This window comes from Staurois parvus, unplaced genomic scaffold, assembly GCF_062004578.1.
Source record: "Staurois parvus isolate SC_StPar_1 unplaced genomic scaffold, SC_StPar_1.0 ptg000394l, whole genome shotgun sequence".
Lineage (NCBI taxonomy): Eukaryota > Metazoa > Chordata > Amphibia > Anura > Ranidae > Staurois > Staurois parvus.
The window spans coordinates 7,387,961-7,411,978 of NW_028318190.1; the positions used below are offsets into that span (position 1 = coordinate 7,387,961).

The 24,018-nt window shown below is 41.0% G+C and overlaps 1 protein-coding gene across 2 annotated transcripts in view; it reads left to right on the top strand.

Annotated features, from left to right (window-relative positions):
- The window catches only part of LOC149455447 (cAMP-dependent protein kinase inhibitor beta-like), a 37,051-nt gene extending 13,929 nt beyond the window's left edge, over positions 1–23,122 (top strand). For both annotated transcript variants that reach the window (XM_089686297.1, XM_089686298.1), the window contains exons 2-3: positions 16,417–16,567; positions 19,301–23,122. In XM_089686297.1, coding sequence (XP_089542423.1) covers positions 16,417–16,567; positions 19,301–19,380 — 231 coding nt within the window. In that variant the 3' untranslated portion in view covers positions 19,381–23,122. The remainder of the gene's footprint in view (positions 1–16,416; positions 16,568–19,300) is intronic.
- The last annotated feature ends 896 nt before the right edge of the window (positions 23,123–24,018 follow it).

Here is a 24,018-nt window from a genome sequence, read left to right on the forward strand (position 1 = left end):
CTTCAATGAATAGGAGTCGACAATAACAGATGTTTACACCAGTTGGGGAGCAGTATGCTTCTAGTGAGACCCAAAGAGGACATCTTATTTAGTATGCAAAAGTACAAATTGTGATGACTGTGTTGCCTGGTAGTACTTGGCCATGTTGGGGGAGACCAAGACCCCCTTGGTCAGACTAAGCTCCAAATAGATTTGGAAATTTGTGTAGTAGGAGCAGCTTCTGGGAGAACCTGGGCATAATATAGAAATGTTGGTAACCGCATCATATTGGCAGGACCAACTCTCCTGAACCATGAAATACTGAGTTGGTTCCAAGTGATCAGTAGGTCCTGTACTTGCCTAAAGATGGGTAATTGGCATGGAAGAGAGGGAGATAGTTCAGGTGAAATCAAAATTGGACTGGAGTTGGTCTTGTACCTCTTTAGGGTGAGTGAAATGTTGTGGGCCTTTTGCTCTATTTACTTGGCGACCCAAGATGTTTCCGAATTTTTTGAGTGTTTGGAAAAGGTTAGGGATGGATATTCGTAGCTTCATTACTAATAGCAGTACATCAGCTTTGAACTTAGTACTTCAACTGTGAACTTGATTAGTTTGTGGCCATCCTGCTACTTTAATCCCAGAGGTGACTTGGTTAAGTCTAATTATTTGAGCCAAAGGTTTGATGGTGAGTAAAAATAAGGGAGAACTCTGTGTGGGTTTTTTTTTTTTTCTGGTTAATGGAAAACATTATTATTACAGTATTTATACAGCGCCAAACCGTTTGCTCAGCGCTGTACAATATAGTGGGGGACAGTACATGAGACAATACAGTAACAATACAATACAAGAGGGGTTTGAAGGGCCCTGCTGTTTCGAGCTTACAATCTAGGAGGGAGGGGATAGTGGTACAAGAGGAAGTGGCTGTGGGGGATGGAGCGGTAGGAGGAGTAGAGGAGATCGGCTGTTAGGGGAGGGTGGGGTAGGCTTCCCTTAAGAGATGGGTTTTCAGGGTGCGCCTAAAGGTGAGGAGGGTAGGTGACAGTCTGATGGATTGGGGTAGTGAGTTGCAGAGGATGGGGGAAGTCCTGCAGTCGGGTGTGGTAGGAGGAGACCAGGGAGCTAGAAAGTAGGAGGTCTTGTGAGGAGCGAAGATTACGGGTAGGGTGGCATTTGGGTATCAGGTTGGTGAGGTAGTTTAGGGCAGTATTATGAATGGCTTTGTCAATGTTAGTAGTTTGAATTTAATGCGTTGGGCGATGGGGAGCCAATGGAGGGAATGACAGAGGGGGGTGGTGGATACGGAGCGGTTGGTAAGGTGGATGAGTCTGGCCGCTGAGTTCAGGATAGACTGAAGCGGGGATAGTCTGTGATGAGGTAGGCCGGTAAGAAGGGAGTTGCAGTAGTCCAGATGTGAGATAATAAGGGAGTGAATGAGTTGTTTAGTAGTGTCTGGGGTTAGGAACGTACGCATTTTGGAGCTGTTGCGGAGGTGGAGCCTACATGAGTTTGCCAGAGATTGGACATGGGATTGGAAGGAAACATGTCCAAATGGCAACCACTCTGTGTTTATAAAGGCAGAAGGGCGGAATTATTGGGCATTAATGTGCAGAAAAGATTACTGGCTCAATTTATATTCCATAATGGTTGTTTTGTTATTTATATATGTTTGGCTAAAAAAAAAAATGTTTTCAGAGCAAATGGAACATGCATCATAGCTTAGAGAATTGAGCCTATTACCTTTTTAATTAGTGCACTTATTACCTAAAGAGTTCTCACTCATATCTGGCTCAGATGTTATCCCAGATAGCTAATGTGTGTGGCTTTAAATCTCCAGTCAAATATAGTTCTACTTGACATAACTAAATCTTTTGTAAGGAGGGGTCCAAAGCAGACTCAAATGCTTCATTAACACAATTCATGCTGATAGCATCAGAAGAGAAGCTGTCACGGCTCATTAGGAAATGGTGTGATAACAGCTTGTGGATATTGCATGCTGCTGCACTGTGGGGTAAGGAGGTCTCTTTGTAGCTTTCATGGCAGAAAAAGGTGACTGTCCCTGTGGAAATCAAAGATGAGCCTTTAATGAAGGGCAGGAGTTATGCAGAGTGGAGCATCTGTATGTGTGTGCAGTTGTGTATTATTTAAGGGTTATAGTTCACCTGTGAATTTGACATCTTTAGAATTGTCAAAGTTTGGCTACCCATATGTGCATTTTTTTTTTCTTCTTAACATAAGTACATGCAGTATATACAGTATGAATGTAATCAGCTTAATATTAATACATCTAATAATTTACAGTAATCTTTCGAGAACCTTGATTCTGTTTATTATTTGTGATATATGTACATGGAGGCAGCCATATTCATGTCTCATTATGCTGACTCTGCCTTCCCCTTCGCTTTACTGCTCCTGTCTCCTGACAGGTGAGACCAGATTGCAAAAACTAAACTCTCTCTTTAGGGATATCTGAACTTTTATCAACAGTCTGAAAGAACTTAAAGGGAACTTTATACAATTGCATTACAATGCAGTGAATCAAATTCTTTTAACGTGGTTTGCGTTAAGCAATTATTCATCCTGAATTGACCGCCTAAGCTCTGCAATGTGGACATATAACATTTTTTTAATGCAACACACTTCACATCTGTGCTTTGTGGCATGCTACAATTCAATTGCCTTGTGGTATGTTGGATTGCCAATCAAAATGAATGGCACTGCAACACATGGCACTCTGGTGCATTACTGTGCTTTACGATACTGCAACGCACTGGTAAATCCCTAGATGGACATAAGGGACCCTTCACATCTGTGCATTATAGTAAAATACAATTTTTTTTTCTGTGTTACTAAACGCATGAAATACATAAAGCACAGTGTAATGTGTTGTGATGTTCATTTTGAAAGACACTCTAATGGACACATCATATTGTATGTTATGTCCCTTGTGTTGATTCTTCTGTTTGTGATTTTGGCTGCATTTAGGCTCTAAAATGTAGACTTATTGTTTTTAAAATGTCTTATAATTTTGCTATAGGGAAGCAAGGAACATTTTCTTTGATCATAATTCATAATTTTATTTATGAAATAAAGTGATTTCAGATTTTTTTTTTTTTTTTTTTAACAACAAACATGTCATACTTGCAGTACCTGCTCTGTGCAGTTGTATTGCATAGAGCAGCCCTCCTGGCCCCTCCCTCCTGCCAGGTGCTCCCATAGCAGGCAGCTTGTGTTCCATTCACACACAGATGCGGCTCGTCCCTGCCCCCCCCCCTTTCTCCTCCTTGGCTGTGATTGACAGCCAATGGCTCCCGCTGCTGTGTCAGCCATTGAGGAGGGAGAGACTTAGGACATCTGAGGCTCTCATGCACATTGCTGGATCACGATGGGGCTCAGGTAAGTATTGGGGGGCGGGGCCTGCTGCACACAATGTTTTTTAGAATGTATAAAGGCAAAAAAAAACTTGAGCCTTTACAACCGCTTTAATAGACTTACATCTACAAATAAGCACCATTCAGATTATATGGCAGTCTTCCTTGTAAAGACTGTGGGGTTAATGTTGAACTGTGTAGAAGTACTGCATTATTTAATCCCATGCAAGACTGGGCATTCCTTTATCACATCACTAGGATGCTGTTAGATATTGGTTTCAAGCTGCCTGGCACAAAAATGTCCAAGTTTCCATAGTGACTGACTAACCTCTAATTACCTGTGAACTCAAGATTTAAGTTGTTTCTCCAGTGCATTTCTTTTCTGGCTGATCATCTCCATCTGTCACTCACACTAATAATGCATGATGCGATGTACCCTTCACTGATCACATACATAAATGCAGAAACCGTTTGATGTTCATCCCCATGACTACTTCCATTGTCAGAGATGTGTTCAGTTACATGTCTTGGATCATTTTACCAGGATAACATTTGTGTGTGTGCCACCAATCGTCGCATTGTAACCGTTTTACTCTGAAAACAAAATTATCTTCATGCCAAGATTCACAACATCCGTACCTTACTAATATTTTTAGTAAGAGCAATAACGAAATTACTTCCCACTTAGATAGGGAGGGGCCCTCAGTAGGAAATATTCATTGCCAAGAAAAAGAGTACTATTAACAAACTTCATGCAGAAGAAAATGTTGAGGTTCAAATTCCTGGCAACCCATGTGCGCTCAGTGCAGCGTCCAGGGCTGGGACCTTGCTACAATGGTACTAGAAGGGTTGTTGAAGAAAACAGGTGCAACAGGAATAACAATAGGTGAAGTACATCGAGGCTAAAGATCCGGGGAGGGAATAAATAAGCTTTCAGTACAGGTACACCAGGAGCAGGAAATTAGGGGAAAAGGTGATGTAACAGCTTATTTTATCCTCCTTGTCTCAACAGTGAGTAGGGCGGTGAGGGTCAAAACATAAAATGTCAGGAGTTAAAATGTGTTTTGACCAGCTGACCACCATGGTACGCTCTTTTATCTGGTCGGCTAAAAGACCCTGCATAAGCCTCCAAATCCTTAGTAAACCAAAAACTGCTGGTGGCATTAACTTGCCTAACTTCCTACATTGCTACCATTCCACACATCTGGCAAGAATAATCGAATGGAATTGTAATGCTCACAATACGGACTGGGTGCTGTTAGAAAGCCGTTCCTTTCAGACTTCCTTATGTTTTGCGCCATGAATCCCCTGGGAAGTCTGTCTTATATCCCTCAAAACATACCCTTTAATTGGGGTAACCTTATCTATATTCCATACTATGTCCAAGAAACAAAAATCTCAATCCTCTCTGGGACCACTAACCCCACCTCGAAACCCAGACTTTATACCAGAACTCACAGATGCAAAACTACCGCGAAGGAAAGCCCTTACCCCATTACTGGTTTTCCATTCATTACCAGGGGCAAGTTAAAATCCTATAAGCAACTGCAAGAGGAGATGCCTACAGCACACTTTTCCGCGTGGCATGATCTACAACTTAACTTAACACAGTTATGTCTCTTCCCCTGGTAGACGTAGACATTTCACTAGACCTATAACATCTTTTGAGAACATATGCTTTAAGGGTGTAGAAACCAAAAAAAAACATCACTGATATATAACTGGCTACAGTCCTTCATATCAGAAGCAGATATGGGCTCTCACAAGGTGTGGGTATCGGCACTTAAAATGACGTTTACTGATGTACAATGGCTCAATGCATGCATTCTGGCTCATAAATGCTCTATTGGCACTAGCTTCCAAGTAACTTCATATACACGTTTAATTAGTTTGCTACTCCAGCCAGATTGCACGCATGGTTCCCCGCCACCTCTGATCTTTGGTGGAGGTACAGTCGTGACAAGGGCACTTTATTGCACATATGTTGGGATTGTCCATTGCTGGAAACTTTCCGGAAAGCAGTCTGTGATCTGATTACACAAATCACGGAAACCAAATTAAACCTTACACCAGAATGTTGTTTATTACATATTTCCAATTACTTGCTTAGTAAATATAAGAAATCTCTAGTGAGACATTTACTGACTGCTGCAAAAGCTATTATACCTAGATTTTGGAAGACCACATATGTGTTCACAATTCCAGACTGGTTACGCTCAGTAGATCACATCTCAGTGAGATGAAGGAAACCGTAGCAATTGTAGCCGAATGCAAAGGAAAATATAATAAATTATGGAGACCATGGTTCCTCTTCAAATATTCAGCTTCTTATGCTCAATTAAGTACAAGCACAAACTATCTGTTTTCTTTGTTCATTAATCCAGTTGTGCTCTTTCATGACATGCTTAGCAAAAATTTCAATTAGGAGAAAAAAAAATGTCAGGAGTGGGAGTGCTGCCCCTTAGCAAGTTTTAGAGTGCAAGGACACCATGCTAGCAAAGAAAGGCTTATGTACCAAGATGATACAAGTTTAATGTTCCATGGTAATAAAAGTCTAATATACTACTAGGGCAATACAAGTGTAATGTACCGGGATGATGCAAGTCTAACGTACCAGGATGATACAAGTCTAACGTACTGGGATAGTACAAGTCTAATGTACCAGGGTGATACAATTCTAATGTGCTAATTCTAATGTAGGATAATATAAGCCCAATGTACTAGGTTCTGGGGAGAGGCAGATAGAATACATTTTCAGTACAAGTAAACCAGGAGTAGGAAATTAGGAGAAAAAGGAGGTGTAATGGCTTTTTTTTTTTTTCCCTCCTAGTCTCAACAGTAAGTAGGGTGGTAAGGGTCAAAACCTAAAACATCAGGAGTGGGAGTGCTGCCCCTAGCAAGTTGTAGAGTGCAAGGACATCATGCTAGTAAAGCAAGTCAAATGTACTAGGGCGATGCCAGGCTTACAGTGGGGCAAAAAATTGTGCAATTGTGCAAGTTCTCCCACTTAAAAAGATGACAGAGGCCTGTAATTGGCATCATAGGTAGACCTCAACTATGAGAGACAAAATGAGAAAGAAAATCCAGACAATCACATTGGCTGATTTGGAAAGAATTGATTTGCAAATTATGGAGGAAAATAAGTATTTGGCCACCTACAAACAAGCAAGATTTCTGGCTCTCACAGACCTGTACCTTCTTCTTTAAGAGGCTCCTCTGTCCTGCAACATCATGCTTTGAGGCTGTTTCTCCGCAAAGGGACCAGGACGACTGATCCTTGTACAGGACAGAATGAATGGGGCCATGTATCATGAGATTTTGAGTGCAAACCTCCTTCCATCAGCAAGGTCATTGAAGATGAAACGTGGCTGGGTCTTCCAACATGACAATGATCCCAAACATACCGCCCGGGCAACGAAGGAGTGGCTTCGTAAGAAGCATTTCAAGGTCCTGGAGTGGCCTAGCCAGTCTCCAGATCTCAACCCCATAGAAAACCTTTGGAGGGAGTTGAAAGTCCGTGTTGCCCAGCGACAGCCCCAAAACATCACTGCTCTAGAGGAGATCTGCATGGAGGAATGGGCCAACATACCAGTAACAGTGTGTGCCAACCTTGTGAAGACTTACAGGAAATGTTTGACCTCTGTCATCGCCAACAAAGGATATATAACAAAGTATTGAGATGAACTTTTGATATTGACCAAATACTTATTTTCCACCATAATTTGCAAATAAATTCTTTCCAAATCAGCCAATTTGATTGTCTGGATTTTTTTTCTCATTTTGTCTCTCATAGTTGAGGTCTACCTATGATGCCAATTACAGGCCTCTCTCATCTTTTTAAGTGGGAGAACTTGCACAATTGACTAAATACTTTTTTGCCCCACTGTATGTACCAGGATGATACAAGTCTAATGTACCAGGGTAGTGTAAGTCTAAAGTACTAGGGCGATACAAGTCCTATGTACCAGAGTGGTACAAGTCTAATGTTCCGGGATGGTACAAGTCTAATGTTCCGGGATGGTACAAGCCCAATGTACTAGGTTCTGGGGAGAGGCAGCTAGAATAAATAAACTTTTAATACAGGTAAACCAGGAGTATGAAATTAGACAGAGTTGTATCGGCTTCTGTTATCCTCCTCATTTCAACAGTGAGTAGGGCTGTGAGGGTCAGAACATAAAGTGTCAGGAGTGGGAGTGCTGCCCCTAGCAAGTTGTAGAGTGCAAAGAAACCATGCTAACAAAAACAAGTTAAATGTACTAGGGTGATGCCAGGCTAATGTGCCAGGATGATACAAGTCTAATGTACCAGGATAATGTAAGTCTAGAGTACCAGGACGATGTAAGCCTAGAGTACTAGGGTATATTTTAGGTCCTTTCAACCTGGCCACTGCCACAGCAAGTGCTGAAAGTGGTGGCTTAGTAATAAAGTTAAATAAACTAAGTTGTAGTAGCAATAGTAATGATCATCCCAATAGTTTGGTATGACATCATTGCTAGCACTGCAGCACACAATTACTCTATAACCAGAATACAAATTTATTTAAACTAGTTCTACAAAAAAAAAAAAAACTAAACCGTTTCTTGTCACTTTTTAGCAGGAGGAAGAGACACTCCTGGGATTTTTTACAGCTTCAGAAAGATCGTGTTTAGGCATAAAGGGTTTATTTCAGTGCTGGCCAGGATGACTGAAAGCTCAGAGAGCAATAAATCTACATCACTAAAGCTCACCACTCATGTTAGGATGTGATTGTCCAATCTCCTTTAAATCTACCAGCAACTATGTATTGCAAGGGCTTGTCTCATTGGATACAAATTGATTGGACAGATTAGGTAGGTGCTGAAGTTACATTATTTTGGTAAATGTAAAATTGATTGTACGGTCAGGTTCTACATTGTATGGTGACCCTACAACAGCTAAGTGAATTCTTAGGCTAGGTTCACATATGTGCAGGTGGTGCCACTCTGGACCCACAGAAAAATCCGTGCAGCCGCACCATCTACACAGAAGAATGCGGACCCATAGGCGGGTGTCATTAATTCTAATGGCACGCAGCCCGCACTGGAAATCGGAACCGTACTGGGAACCGAGGTTCCCGTGCGGGCTGCGTTTTCAGAAGAAGTGCAGGGACTTGTTCCCTGCGTGTCCCAGGGCACGAGAGTCCATTCAAATGAATGGGCTCTCGTGTCCACGCAAAACGCAGTCCACAGGAATGCAGATATGTTAACCAGGGGTAACTGAACAGCCTACAATGGGAAGCTGTGAGTAGTGAAGATTCTGATGTTTCCTACTTACATCAGTCTTTTATTATTGGAAAGGGTCACATGGATTACTGGGTTAGTGTCCAAAGCAACTGAATGAGTACTGAATTTGTCTTTTCTTCATTCGCACACAAATTTTCTTTGTGTAAATAGCCTCAGCAATGCCCCTAATGGTGTCATATTCCACCCCAGCCCCAGCTATTCTTATGCCACTGGTATGACCAATTATTAGATGCTTCAACATGGCCAAAGAATGGTGCTCCCCTGAATCCACTACATACAGGGGCAGACTGACCATTTGGAAAGTCGGGCACTTCCTGAGGGCCCGGGGTCAGTAGGTGGCCCCATGAGATGCTGCTGGTACACTTTTTTTTTTTTTTTTTTTTTTTTTTTTTTTTTTTTTTTTCCATAGGCTTTTTTGAGTTTGGGCAAGGACACAGGGGCCCCATGATCCCCTATTGCCTGGGGGCCCCATGAGTTGTCAGTCCGCCCCTGACTACATACACACACTTTGAGGCAAACAATGCGAATTGTAGCACTCTGTTTATTTTCTAAATAATTTACAGCCCTATACCTGTCCAGAATACCCAGCCCTCTGATGTCAAACCTATCAGCTGCACAAAATATGCAACGAAGTCATTCCAGAATTGTTAGACTCTTAGTATGACCACTCATTGGGTGCTTCATAGTGGACAAAGGATGCTACTCCCCTGAATCTAGATTATTCAGAAAGTCACTAACACTCCACAATTCTCAACAGGGAAAAATGTTTATTCCTTTCCTGTTTACCTGTCCAGAACAACAAACCCACTGTTGTCAGTCAAAGTTGTCAGTGCAGCAAAATCTGCTGCAAAGGACACATTCCAGAATTATATTTCTGTTTTCCCCAGATATTTGGCTCACTATGAACAAACCTATCCCTGCCCACAGATAAAAGATGCCTTGACAAAACGTCCTTTGCTGAGCTACAGATCCAAGGGGGCAGCTAAAGGGCTATGCGGCAACATGAAAAAAATGAGTTTTGTGTTACAAGAGTGATGCCCCTGCAGTTGTCTGCCATTGATGTTTAGTGACACTTCTATAATAATGTCACAGTAATTGGAATACAGTTTGCCACTACCTAGATGTACATAGCTTTTTGAAAAAATATGCAGTTAATGGTCATTTATTTTATTTATTTATTCATAGACAACCTTTATATTTCGTGGCAGAGGTTTTCAGTTCACCAGTACATTGTTCTCATCAACTTATATTGCTGAAAAATGCTGCTTTCACAATGTGTATATTTATTTGGTTCAGAATTTTAAATTGGATCTGCTCTTTTATGTCCTATACTGTACCTTTTTTGTACATTTTATTCTTTTATTGGTGCTATACATTTTAGCCAGTAGATGGCAACATTGCAAAAGGATAAAGAAACTGAATAAAAGTGATAGATATGATCTTGCTATTTATGTACAATTATGTCATTTCCCTTATGGTGACTTCCATCAAGTGCAAGATTAAGAGCTCCCCTTAATCGCAACCTAGCTTGTTCATTGGACAAGTTGTACCATTCCCAGAGTACACCAGCAGAACCCTGGCAGTATGAGCTACTACAAAAAGGGTTCAGCATTTGGTGCTACAACACAGAGGGTTCAGAATTTGGGGTCCCTTATTTGAACTCGCAATACAGTACTGGATAATTATTCTGTTTTACGTATTTGGACTATTTGTTCTAGTTTATGCTACTAGGACAGAAAGAATGAATGCATTACTTGTTTGAATGATATGTGTAATTCATTGCCTTTTTTGCCTTTTGTACAGTGTGTCACTTACCTTTTTAACATTCGTGCTTTTTTATAAAACTATCACTCCCTCGCTCTCAACTTCTGCACTCCTTGTCTATTATTGTCATTTTTCACCTGTATGCTACCGACCTTCCACCCACCACTGTACATGACGTTTAGCAAAAAACACTTTTTTTTTCTTTTTTTTTTGTCCCCAGCTTTAGTTGCATTACTTAGTGTTATTAAACCCACAACAGTAAAATCAGTCTGTGCACACAGTTAAGCATGCTTGTTATACTCACTGTTGAACCTAAGGAGTTAATCCTCCGCATTGTGTAAAAAGGTTGTTTGATCCTGTCTTCTCTGATCCTCCCCTTCTTCTACTGTCCCCAATCCTTCTGATAGTATAGAGCTCTATTAATCGCTTTGCACATGCTCACTATGGTGTGTATTGCTAGAGTTTTTTATTTTCATGGGAAAGTGCATGTGATCAGTACAGGGCCAATCAGTGCTATCCAGAGGGTCATGGGTCCTGCAGCCTCATAGGACAATCAGGGGAGAATGAAAACTCCTCCTACAAGCTTTAGCCAGTGCTCTGCTAGACACTGATAGAAGTCACAAGACTGCTCTACATGCTGATGAGAAAATGTGTTTAGCAGTCTAGATTTACTTAAGTAATTGCATTTCCATGTTCTGTGTACTGTGGGAGACCAGTTATAATGAATTCAGGGTTCTGAGTTTAGGAAGACTTTCACTGTAATGTCCCACAATGTGCAGGCTACTAGATTCTGTAGAAATCTTTAGTGCAGGGCTGCCCTGTCCTCTTCCTGTTGATGAACTTTCAGCACTCTGGGGGTTACCAGATTTGGATCTCCATTAAAGTGATTCTGAAGGCTTATTTTTTTTTTTTTAAATCTCAAAGATGTCTATACTTACCTGCTGTGTGCAGTGGTTTTGCACAGAGCAACCCAGATCCTTCTCTTCTCAGGTCCCCCGCCAGTGTTCCTGGCCCCTCCCTCCTGTTGGGTGCCCCAACAGCAAGCAGCTTGCTATAAGGGCACCTGCTGCTCCTTGTATCCATTCACACACAGCTTGGCCCCGCCCCTCTCTCTTCTCATTGACTCACTGGCTGTGATTGACAGCAGTGGGAGCCAATGGCTCCTGCTTCTGTCTCAACAAATGAGAAGAGGGAGTCCTGGGATAGCTGAGACTCCATTGCTGGATCGAGAGGAAGCTTAGGTGAGTATTGTGGGGGGGAGGGGAGGCGGGGCTGGGGGGGAAGCTGCACAGAGAAGCATTTTTTTACCTTGATGCATAGAATGTAAAAAAAACCTAGAGCCTTTAGAAGCACTTTAAAGATGGTCTGACGGGGACGTGCCCTCTTCATTGACAAGTTTTTTCATTGATTACACTGTTTGTAGTATGATACGTGAATTTAGGAGAGAATTCTGTGACTGATCAGACTCTCCCTAATTGACACATTGTGTTAAAACAGTGTAATCAGTAAAAGGCCTTTTCTCAGTGAAGAGGGCACTTCCCCGTCAGATCATCTTTAATTCAGCTGAGCCCAGAGATCTGAAGCCGTTACACCCCCCCTAGAGAGATGAAAGCTCAGCAACAGGAAGAGGACAGGGTAGCCCTCATTATAGGTAAGTAATGCAAGTAATTGGAGGATTATTTTCTTTCATTTCTATGTCTGGTTGAGGAGTTGGCGCACTACACATTCTTGGTTTATATAAATGTTAAGTGAGAGTACACTTAGTGGGTACATCAATCTTCCTTTTATTTTTATTTAGGGTGTGGCAGTGCACAAGTGTAAGCCTTTTCACTCAATGCAAGTAAAGCTGTGGAGAAAAAGCATGTTTCCGCTTTAAAATGTCACAGCACTGACCTTTCATTCTTTTCCATTGCTTTCTGCAGCTAAATTAAAGTGCACCTGTCACAAAACTTGGAAATTCAGTCTGAGTACATTTAAAAAAAATCGTATGTAGGGGTATTGCAAGAGAACTAGATCTCAAAACAACCAGTTACCTGCAAATATTGGCTTTGAGCAATGTCATTTACCTAACTGGTGTACTAGTATTTCTGTTAGTCTTCTTTCCCTTCTTTTAGGTCCAGTTTACACATGGCACAGTGACCTGCATTTCTCTACAGTGGAAGAACACCATTCATCACTAGGACACACAGAGCCTACTGTTTTCTATGTGTCCTATTCACAATGCAGGATGGGATCACATGTCATTGTACAGCAGCACAGAACATTGTGTTGCTGTATGGTAACATGAATGAAGCGTCACTTTATACACTTTCAGCCCAGGTTCACATAAGTGCGGTATATAGCATGTGATTCGCACAGGAACTGCACTGCATTCCAGTGCAAATTACATGCGATTTTTGTGTGCGCACCAAAAACGTGTCAGGCCATTTTCCGGGTCCGCACTAGAATCAGATTGCATGGGTATTCACACCTATGCAATCCGATTCTGCGCATCGCACCACGTTTTGCGGACCGCTATCGGGGTGTTAACATACACACCTGCAGCGGTTCGCATTAAAGTGGTGCAATTCTGATGCAGTGCAGAATTCGCACTGAAACGGCTGCGAATTCCGCACATCAGTGTGAATCCGAGTTCAGTAAAAAACAGGAACTGTGTAATGCATTTAAACGCACATCACCCTGCCCCCTACCACTGGCTCAGTGCAGACGGCTGCCGCTCACTAAACCTCTGCAGTTTAGTGTGCGGCAGCTGTCGGGGCAGTGTGACTGGGCCCTTAAGTTTCATAATACCTGAACACATGCTAACTGAGCAGTGCATTTAAAGTGTATGCAAAGTTTAAACACTTTTTTTTTTTCTTCTAAATGTAATTTTGGATAGGGTGAAGGAGTATTTAAAGCCCAACTCCAGGGAAATGTCCAGATTTGCCTGCGCTGCAAGGGTTAAAGGAGAAGTGCAGGAATGTAAAATAATAAACCTAGATATCCACCTACCTGGTACAGTTTATCAATCCGATGCTGCAAGCTGTCCCCCGCTGTCTCTAAGCCCGAGAACTGAGCAATTGCATGACTGCTGATAACTCAGTTCTTGGGTCTACTCTGGGCACAGAGCAGTGACTGTCAGTCAATGCTTTTTGCTCTACCCCTCCAGTGCTCACTGGCGTGTTGGGTAGAGTTGAGGGCGAGAGCTGCTTTTTCTGGTGCTCAACAGCATGCTGAAAGGCTGAGCCAACTACCTGTAAGACATCTGAGTAGATCCTGACAATATTGTCAAGATCTCTCCAGAGTCTGAGCAGCTCTGCAATGTCAGCTGGAGGCGGGCTTTAGCCTGCTGTCGGCTGATTCTATGTCATGTGAGAGCACAAGTAAGTGCATTCCTGTGAAGTATGGTCAAAAAAGCTTTGGCCATACTTCTTTTTTTTTTTTTTTTTTTAATTGCTCATTTTGGTCTAGGGCAGGGGTGTCAAACTGGCGGACCTCCAGCTGTTGCGAAACTAATTTCTTTCCAATCAGACACAGCCAGAAAAAAATCTGCCAAGGATCTAAACCATCCCCTACTTTATTCAAAGCTGAATAAATAAAAAAAAAGTTTTGCCTTTTTTACATACATTTTAATAACTTTTTTGAAAAACAAGCCTTTCACTTGTTTAAAGGAATAACTAATTATCTTTAGCCAGGTTTTATGGATTTCAATTTTATATTTCGGTTGGAATACCAAATCGGTCTAATGTCTGAACACACTTTGTACAACCTAGTAAAAGCCATTTATCTCATTACAAACGCACACATGATATCATGGAACATAACGTCAAGTCCATGGAATTCCAGTCACATTTTATCTGTGAGAAACTTCATATCATTTGTGAGCCAAGATCCTCTAGTGCAACATTTCTTACAGTTTACACTATGCATGTACCTTTCTGTCCAGTCAAATGCACCTACGGATTGTTTTTATCCTCTTGGAAATGTTTTTTTCATATTCATTTCTCATGTATCTGAAATATGCAAACTGTTTCAGCATTTATATTCTTATGGTTTCCTTTAAAAATATCAACTGATCTATAATCTACAAGGCTCTATTTTTAACCTCGCAGATTCTTTTCAGTTCTGAAGTGCTGGTTGGCATTTCCCCGTTATTGACTTAACATGTTTTTGTTCTAGAGCCCTTCTGGGTGTAAAGGGACTCCCCGAATATAGTCCCTTTTGGGACAATCCCACTTATAGGGGAACTGGAACACCTTCAGTGTGCAGGGATGAGGAAGAGTTGCGGAATTACTCACCCGAAGCAGATCTTCTGCAATAGATCTCTCCTTTCTTTTGCAGACCAACGTGCTGCATTCCGCCTCCCTTCCACACTGTACTTTTCCTACCTTCAGCTCCGCCATGCTTTCCGAGCCCAGGGCCCTGGGACCAAGTGGTCCTTATCCCCCACACCCATCTTTCACTATGTTCAATCTGTAAAGTACACAAAAGGCTTCATCTCCAGGTGCTGTGACATGCTGCTTTTCCCATACTTAGGACATCCCTGCAAAGCTAAGGAACAATAGGAGCAGGATGTAGGCCCATTGGATGAGGAGTAATGGGATAATGCACTGGAATCAGTCTTACTTGGCTCCCTCAATAGCAGTCAAAGGCTCTCGCAGCTATACATACTACTTTGTGCCCATTATACCCCTCTCAAGCCCCACCGCATTGGTCTCCTCAAGTCTCCTCTTTTGTACTAGATGTGCTACTGCCCAGGCACAGAGTATTTTGCAAACTATGAGAGGACTGGTTAGCTGTTCCAGGCCTTGCACCTACTGATTTGGTGATGGACAGGCTGTTGATTTAATTATTACAGCTTTTGCTTTGTTTTTTTCTTTTTTGGTATGTATCAGTGCTTTGGAAATTATTTCACTGACTTGTTTAACGGTTGTACTTATTTATGTTTAATGGATGTACCTTAAACTTTATTTCTGATTTTAAAAAAACCTTTCTTGTTCTGCACCATGTTTCTTTGTGGAGGCGGCCATCTTTGTAGAGGCAGAGCTTTGCTTCCTCATGTCGGAGCCTCCAGCAAGGAGAACAGTGAGCAGCACATTAGTGACATTACCAGTCTTCCGAGACTAGTATGGTTTTACACAGAGCAGCCCCAATCCTCCTTTTCTCAGGTCCACGGCAGCACAAGCTGCTTGCTCTGGGAACATTCATGTGAGCTCGCTTCTGAGCCATCTCTGTATGTCTGAGACCCACAGAATGCAGCTCTGCCCCCCCCCCCTCCTCCTCCTCCTCCTCTCACTGGCTGTGATTGACAACCATTTTTTTTGTGTGGAACATGTAACATGTTCCCACTTCCGGAGCCACTGCCCTCTGCACTGCACAATGTAACAGCTAGCGGGGGATCTCCCTCCTGCTAGCTGTCACTGTTAAAAACAAACTTGAATTCTGTTAATGAAAAACCTTTGCGGCTGTCTGCTTGTAGTTCTCAATGAACTATCATGTCGCTGTTGAGCGCTGTGGTAGTTCTTTCTGTCTTCCTGTCTATGTACATCTACCTGCTCTTACAAGGTACCAGCACACAGATATACTGACAGGTCTGCAAAAGCCCTGCATGGCACTGATCGCACGTGCAATACTTTCTAGGATACTATTAAAAACAAAAACAAAATACACTTATTTTTTTACCTGCTAAAAGATGTATTTATTTTTATTTTTTTTTACAAAGGTGAACTTCTCCTTTTACCATTTCTAGATGTCTTGTATGATGTAGCAAATCTTCACTGTTTTCAGGTTCAGGTCTACGTTAACATTTGAACAAATAGCTGATAGTCACTTTAACAATCTTTTAACACACATCTTGCACATAAATTTGGTGCACCAAGAGCATTAATGATGTGTACAGTTATGTAACCTATAGAAATCAATACCCTTTGACTAGTTTTATCATTTGCTGCACTTTGGATGTTGGTCTTTGTCTTCTTGGGGACTTCGTAAACTGATGACAGAGACATTTGGAAGTTCCTCAATGTTCTTTATTGCATCTTACTTGTTTTCTCTTTGCTGTTCAGGTAAAGATGACAGAAGTGGAGCCAGTCCTTGATTTTGCATCTTCTACAAGGACGGGTCGTAGGAACGCTCTTCCTGACATCTTAGGTTCACCAGCAGGAGTAACACCGTCTGATCTCCCTCTCAAATTAGCTGAAATGTCTCTAAATACAGGCAAGCTAATATTATGATTTTCAGTGCCTGCATTACCATACTTTATGCACAATGCACCATTTTTTGTTTGTGCTGGAGCATTTTTGCTTCACAACAATCACTTGTGTAGCACACAATCCGCAGAGTTTTACGTTTTGTGATCACATAAATACTATTACACTTGATATAGACATACAAGGGGTTATTTACTAAAACTGAAGTGTGCAAAATCTGGTGCAATTCTGCATAGAAAACAGTTTCTTTAAATAGGGGCACATGTTTCAGTGACAACTTTGTAGATATTTACTCTCCCACCCCAATCTCCCCAATATTGAAAAAAAGTAAATTGGGCTTTTAACCTTCTCTGCTTTACCAAAAGAACCAGTTCCTGCCGACCTGGCACATATATACGGCCTCTTGACAGATGGGCTTTAAAGCCGAGTGGCCGCATATATGCGTCTATTGGAAAACACTTTACTGTGCTTAGGACGTGCTCCCTGCGTTCTCCCAGCACATTAACAAACTGTTACCAGAAAACTCCTTATGCATACTTGTGATCAGGATATTTAAGATCATGTGACTACTGTGACTGCCAATCACAGCAGTCACATGATTGGCATGCTCACCTCCTGGCATCTAGATCCACTTAAAGAGCCAGGAGGTGGCAGCAGGAAGTGGCTATTTAATTAATTAAAAAAAAAAAAAACATTTTGGCTATACATTTTACTATAAGTGCACTATGTCTAAAAATGCACTTATTATTTTATAGTGTGTATAAAGCATTGCACTTTTTTTTTTTTTTTTTTTTACCTTGTTCATGTAGTGAGAAAAGAGCTTCTATTACTTCCTGTGACATAATCTCTGGGCATGTTAATTTCTTGCAGTGGCAGCTGCTGGGATCTTAGATCCTTTTGATGAAAGCATGCCCCCCAGAACTACATCTCCCCACAGCCCTTACCTTACAGTGTGTGGATAGGCTACCATAAGTCAAATACATAGCATTGTTTTGCTGGGAAAGCAATGAATGTATGCATGTGGAGGGAGATTGAGAGAGGTGGGGATAAGAGCAGTCCTGTAGACTAACTGGCAGGGTGAACAAAGATGGTTGGGATTTCAGTACAGAAAATGCACAGTTTTTTTTTTTTTTCTGCTCAAACAGGAATTTGGGAGTAAATTGGTTTCCTGGCCAATCATCATGCATTCTTCTGTACTTGCACAGATTTTGTACATTTTTTAGAATATGAGGAAATGTGCATGTATGACCAACATGCACTAATTTTTTATTTTTTTCCTCTGGTATACACTTCATTAAAGGTTGATAAGGTGAATCTTATTGTGAGATGGTGAAAATGTAACTTTGGGCAAACCGCTTAATACAAAGCTGACCTATATGCAGTACTGTATATAGTATGTGAGCTGTTCTACTAGGGTTGGAAAACGCATGACCAGTTGATAGGTGCAGGTTATAACCATAGTTTCAAAGATTTTCTTTAAAAATAAAAATTGAACAAAAGCTCCGCCCCACTTTACACTACATATACCAAACTTAGTGTATCTAAACCCCAAGAGCAATACTTTTATACATTGCAGATATCCAATCCTTTAGACATGGTAGAAACTTTAGCTTTCTGGTTTAATTTTTTTTCTTTCATTCTTTTCATCTGGGGATCCTGCCAGTAACACACTTTCTGTCCTAGGGTGACAATGCTTACTCACTGTCTATGGAGGAGCAGTGTTGTCACCCTAGGAAAGGAAAATGTTCAAGGCCTGTAGAATAACTCCCCCTCTCTTCTCAATAACGAGGGGGTGTTTTTTAGGCTGTAGAAATAGCTTGGAGCAATGTACTTGAAAAGAGTGCAGCAGAGAGAGCACCGGGAGCTATCGCCTCACACGATTTTTGGCAAAATCAACGTGTTGTGTTTTTTTGGGGTTTATTTTGCACTTAAGAGATTTAATATACAAGATTTATATAGCGCCAACAGTTTGCACAGCCCTTTACAAAATTAAGGTAGACATTACAGTTACAATACAATTTAGTACACGAGGAAACCGAGGGCCCTGCTCGTTAGAGCTTACAATCTAAGAGAACATAACAATACTTTCAAACATATATTTAACAGACTAAATATAGCTAATAAAATAAGTTCATTGGTAGGGTTTACATACATAAAAACAGAAGTAGGCATTTCCTGTATAAAGCCTTTTCCGAATGCGGGATCCTAGGAGCCTTCTTCACTCTGCATGAGTCACAACAGGGCAGTTGGGGTCATTTAGCATTGCAACTGCAGACTGTCTAATTCATTTGTTGTGCGCGACCCATATCTTTCAACAGAACCTTTTTTCAACTCATTAAAAAAGAAAAAAAATTGCTAATTGGTAGATATGTACTAGGCAAACTGGATTAGAGGAGTGAATTGGGCACACTGCCAGTGTATTTTAAGAGCTTTGATCATATTTAATCAGAGACAACAGGGTATCAAAAGCAGAATCAAACAATGGATTAAAGCTCAGGAGACCTAGACTATGTACATGAGGTAGACTAGGTTGCCCTGCACTGCTTCCTTGTTGGTGAAAGCTGGTTACAAGCAGATGAAATTGCTGTATGGGCTCAGCGTCAGTTACCTAATTCATAATGTCACACTATGATCATATAGAATTTAATGTGTTGTTCCTCTTTTGTGCCTCTATACTTGGATACCTGTATTTGCATAGAAAGCAAGTTCATTTGTGCCCTTCACATTCTCTTCTTTACAGATCGAGGTCCAGACTTACAGTCTCCTAGTGAATTACCCCAGCAGCCTTCCCATAGCCCTGAACTGAAAGACACATCCTAAACATGTCTAACTTTATAGTACAGAGGGCATTTTTTTCCTGCATAAAAGCTGGAAAGCAATACAGAAGTCTAAGAAGATTTGGACAACGGAACTGGCCATTTACTGCCTGCTAGAGTGTGGAGAAACTGCTTATGTGAGAGCAGGGGAAACCAAGAATGCTTTAAGAGTCATCACCTCTCACCTTCAAAGATCAGTGCGTAAAGCTGTTTTGGTGTTTACATCCAGATGTTAAGAGTAATCTTTTCGCAGAAGAAAAAAAACACTGGACATTAATTTAGGATCTAATGCGTGATGTATATCCGCATGTATGTATGTGTGTATTTATAACGTGTGCATATCTATTTATGCAGTACACTACTGTAATCATTTGGTAGCACTTATTCGTTGAATATAGACTTTCTATGTTCTGTGTTTTTGTTATTGCAAAAAAATAGGGCTGGGAACAGTGGAACAAAATAAGATGTTTTTTTTTCTCTGCTGCTGCAAATAAGAGTAAATTGGAAAAGAGTAGTCCAAAGCCCTGAAGACAATGAAGAAGTATCGGGCACTGATGATAAAGAGAGGGATGAAGAGTTTGGAAAGCAGCATTGTTCTTTGGAGAGCAGAAGCCTCGAGTAAGAAAAAGAGAGCAAAATTTTATATTTGTGATGCATCATCATTTTTTAGCTTTGATATCAAGAATCACTGGTTTACATGTTTGTAACAAGATAAATTTGTCTTATTAAGAGGGATAGTTCTTGAGATATCTGAAGCCTCAAAATTCTTGTAGAACAAGAGAATGACATTTTCAGAACTGTCGCCCATGACAAAAAAGAAATCTTGTTTTCTCCAGCAGGTACAACAGTTGGCAGTATAGAAGTATATACAACACATCCTACTAAAACTCTAGCGTCTTTATTCATTTACGGAAACCCTTCACATTCCTATAGCCATGTGCTGTAACAGTTTCGTTTTTTAAACCGCTGCGTACCTTATCTAAAAGCAGCAACCAAGTAGTCTTGATTTCAGTTTCAGTTCTTACAGAAAGATTGGACCAAAAATAATTGCAAATGTTGTACAATAAAAGTTATAAATGTGTCAGGGGAATGAGAGCCATATAAAGTATTTCAGTTTTACCTCTTTGAAATCTATTAATGCTATAAAGTGAATACACAATTTTAACGTGCGCCAAAATGGCAGAGAATGCTCTTGGTTTCAATGTTATTGTGGATTTGTGGTTAGTTCTAAAAGAAACATTTACATAACTTCCAGCACGTTATTGTACTTACCATGGATCGTAACCCTTCATTTTCTTTGGCAGTGTTTGTAAGGAACAAGTCATGTGGTATTTTTATCAGCTTTGAACACAATAGGCCTATTACTCTAGATCAGTGTTTCTCAATCTTTTTTCAGGCAAGGCACCCTTTAAACTTACGGGCAGTCCTAAGGCACCCTTTAAAATGATGGACAGTCTTGAGGCACCCCATTTTAAAATGGGGTGCCTCAAGACTGTCCATTTTACAAGGGCACCCCATTCTAAAATGTGAAAAACTATTTTAATAGTTTTATATAATGCAGCAACATTCACACATGTAGGACACCCAACATTAGAGGTGATGTATTCTTCTGAAACAAATACGCTTTTGCACATTGGTACTGACTAGTATTCCATTGTTTCTCCTCTCCCTCAGTTTTTCTCCATCACTGAGCTAATGTGACCCCTGCACTGATGGAGAGGGGCAGGGGAGGGTCAAACTAGGATGCAGTGCAGGCAGCTGACAGCCTCCTTATCAACGAATGATGTAATTGGTTGTCAGGACGCCAGTGGCTAGAAGGTTGTAATGGTGCACTATGAAAATGTGTGGCTGTATAACAAAAAGGCAGGCTTGTTCCACCCACTGCCCTGTATACAAGTTTTGGGCAATTTTTAGACATTTTACCAATGCACCCCTGAAGAAACCTCAAGGCACCCTGGTTGAGAGGCTGTTCTAGACAACAGAAGCAAGCATAGTTACCATCATCCGTACAAATAAAATCATTTGCTATAAGCATCCTTACACATTGTTACAGTATTCCAATACAGGGTAGGACAAGTAAAAACTGAAAGTGGTTCTAAAGGAAAAACATTTGTAACCGGATGTGTTCCCTGTATTAAAGTGATTGTAAAGCTTCATATTTTTAAAAACTAAAGAAACATGTCATACTTGCCTGCTTTGTGCAGTGGTTTTGCACAGAGCAGGCCCTATCCTCTTCTTTTCGGGTCCCCCACTGGCACTCCTCCCTCCTCCCCACCCTGCTGAGTCCTGCCATAGTAAGTAATTTGCTATGGGGGCACTTGTGCGTGCTCAATCCTGAGCCCTGCTCTGTGTGTCCATGAGACACACAGAGTGGGCTTGGCATTGCCCCTCTGCTTCCTTGTCACTGGCTCCGATTGACCTTTTGCTGTATCTGCCGATGAGGAGTGAGAGAGCCTCGGACTCTCAGGCACAACGCTGGATTGAGATTGGGCTCAGGTATGTATTTAGGGGGGCTGCGGGGGGAGCTGCATGCAGAAGGTTTTTTTTTACCCTAGTGCATAGAATGGTAATTAAGGAAAAAAGTGTATTTGTATCGCCCCCTCAGCCCCTAAATACTTACCCAAGTCCTCACTCAATGCAGCACTGTGCCCATCTGCAGCGGCTCTCTCCTCTCTTCTCCTTATGGGACAGAGAAAATAAAAATTCTCACGTAATTCTTTGGAGAGTTAAAGTGGTTCTAAGGGCTTCAGGTTTTTTACCTTAATGTATTCTTTGCCCTGCTCTCTTTCCCTCTTCACACAGGCCATAGAGGCAGCAGCAATAGCCATTGGCTCCTGCTGCTGTCAATAAAATCCAGTGAGGAGGAAGGAAGGGCAATCCGCACTGTGTCAGTCTATGGACACTTGGAAGAAAGCCAGCAAGTGTACTCCCATAGGAAGTGGCTTCCTATGGTGGCCCATGGAGAACAGGAGCCAAGAGCGCCATTGGGGGACCCTAGAAGAGGACAGCCACTGTGTGTAATAACATTGCACAGAGCAGTCAAGTATAAACCTGTTTGTTATTTTAATAATAGTATTTAAAAAAAAAAAAAAAAAAAAGTCTTTACAACCCCTTTATCCATGTAGACGAGGTGCCAAAAGTTGTCCTGCAAAAAACTTTCAAGTTTTTGACCTTTTTTAATCTAGGGTGCACCCAGTCATAATAACATCTCGCTTTTGGGGTTGGTGATTGATGGCTTAATCACTATTCAGATTCCTAAAAATCCTGAGGATCCCAAAACGTTGATCGTGGATCACCAAACTCAACCATTATGGCTGTTTTCTGTCTTTATGCTAAACAATGTGAATGCCTGGCCTGTGCGGTTTTCTCATACATTTGAGAATCCATTAGGGGCAGCTGACCATATTTTTCAGCATAAAGTCTAACAGGATATGTTACGGCCATAATGTGGTGGGGTATGGATCTGAAAGTAATTTTTTTTATTTTATTTTAAAGGACCCCTGAGACTTTTTTGCAAGATGTTGACAGTGTCACAGATGGGACCATGCTAATAACACAACATCTAATAAATGGACTTTTGCTGTAAACTCAATCCACATGGGAATTTACAATGTCAGAGGGGTAGCCCTAACCAAACAAGATCAGGGGAAATTACATGGGACCAGATAGTTGTTTGCAGATATTCTCATTGCTGACAAATCTGTAAGAAGATTGTATTATTGACATGCTACAAAGTTGCAGGAAAATTTTTTTTTTATATATTTTTATATATATATATATATATATATATATATATATATATATATATATAAAATATACTTTTTGCAGTATTTACCTTAAAATGTATTCGACCCCTTTCACACTTGAGCATTTTTCAGCTTGCGCTCAGAAACGCTCAACAAGTAAAAATCCCATCATTTCCAATAGCCCCTGTTCACACTTGAGCATTCTGTTGCCTGTAGCAAAACAGCTGTTGCTCAAAAAAGTACTTGCACTACTGTTCAGGCAGATCTGAGCATTTTATCCCCATAGATTTGAATGGAAAATGCCGGAACAGTGGGAATGAGCACTTTTTCAAGTGTTTTTTCAGCTCAAACAGCAGCTATTTCTATTGGCCACAGCAAAAACACCTAAATGAAAAATGCCTGAAAAAACACCTATAATAATATTTGACAATCTGCAAAAAAAAAAAATGCTCGAAAGACGCCTGACAAAAAAAATACTTGCCAAAATGCATGAAAAACACTCAGCTTCATGTGAATGGAGCCTTACTGATGACAGTAATATCTGTTGTGTCCTAGGAACAGGCTGAATAGGCCTTACATGGCTAAATAGCAGCATTTTAGTTGCTATAGTTGCTTAGTATGTATAAACCAGCAGCATAACTGACATGAAACATTTGGATATGCTAATTGACAATCCTGGCTGATCTGTCAGTCAGTTGGTATGAGCCTTAGTTGTCTGAAAAGCCTTAACCAACCCTTTTTTAGAAAAAAATGTTTACTTCAGTGTATACATACTTTACACTTGGGAACAATGATTGCTTGGAATTGGCAAAAGTAGTAGCTAGAGATAAATGAACAATTAAAATTATCATTGTTGTTTCATTGCATCCACTCAAATACCCCATTTCTCCTGATTC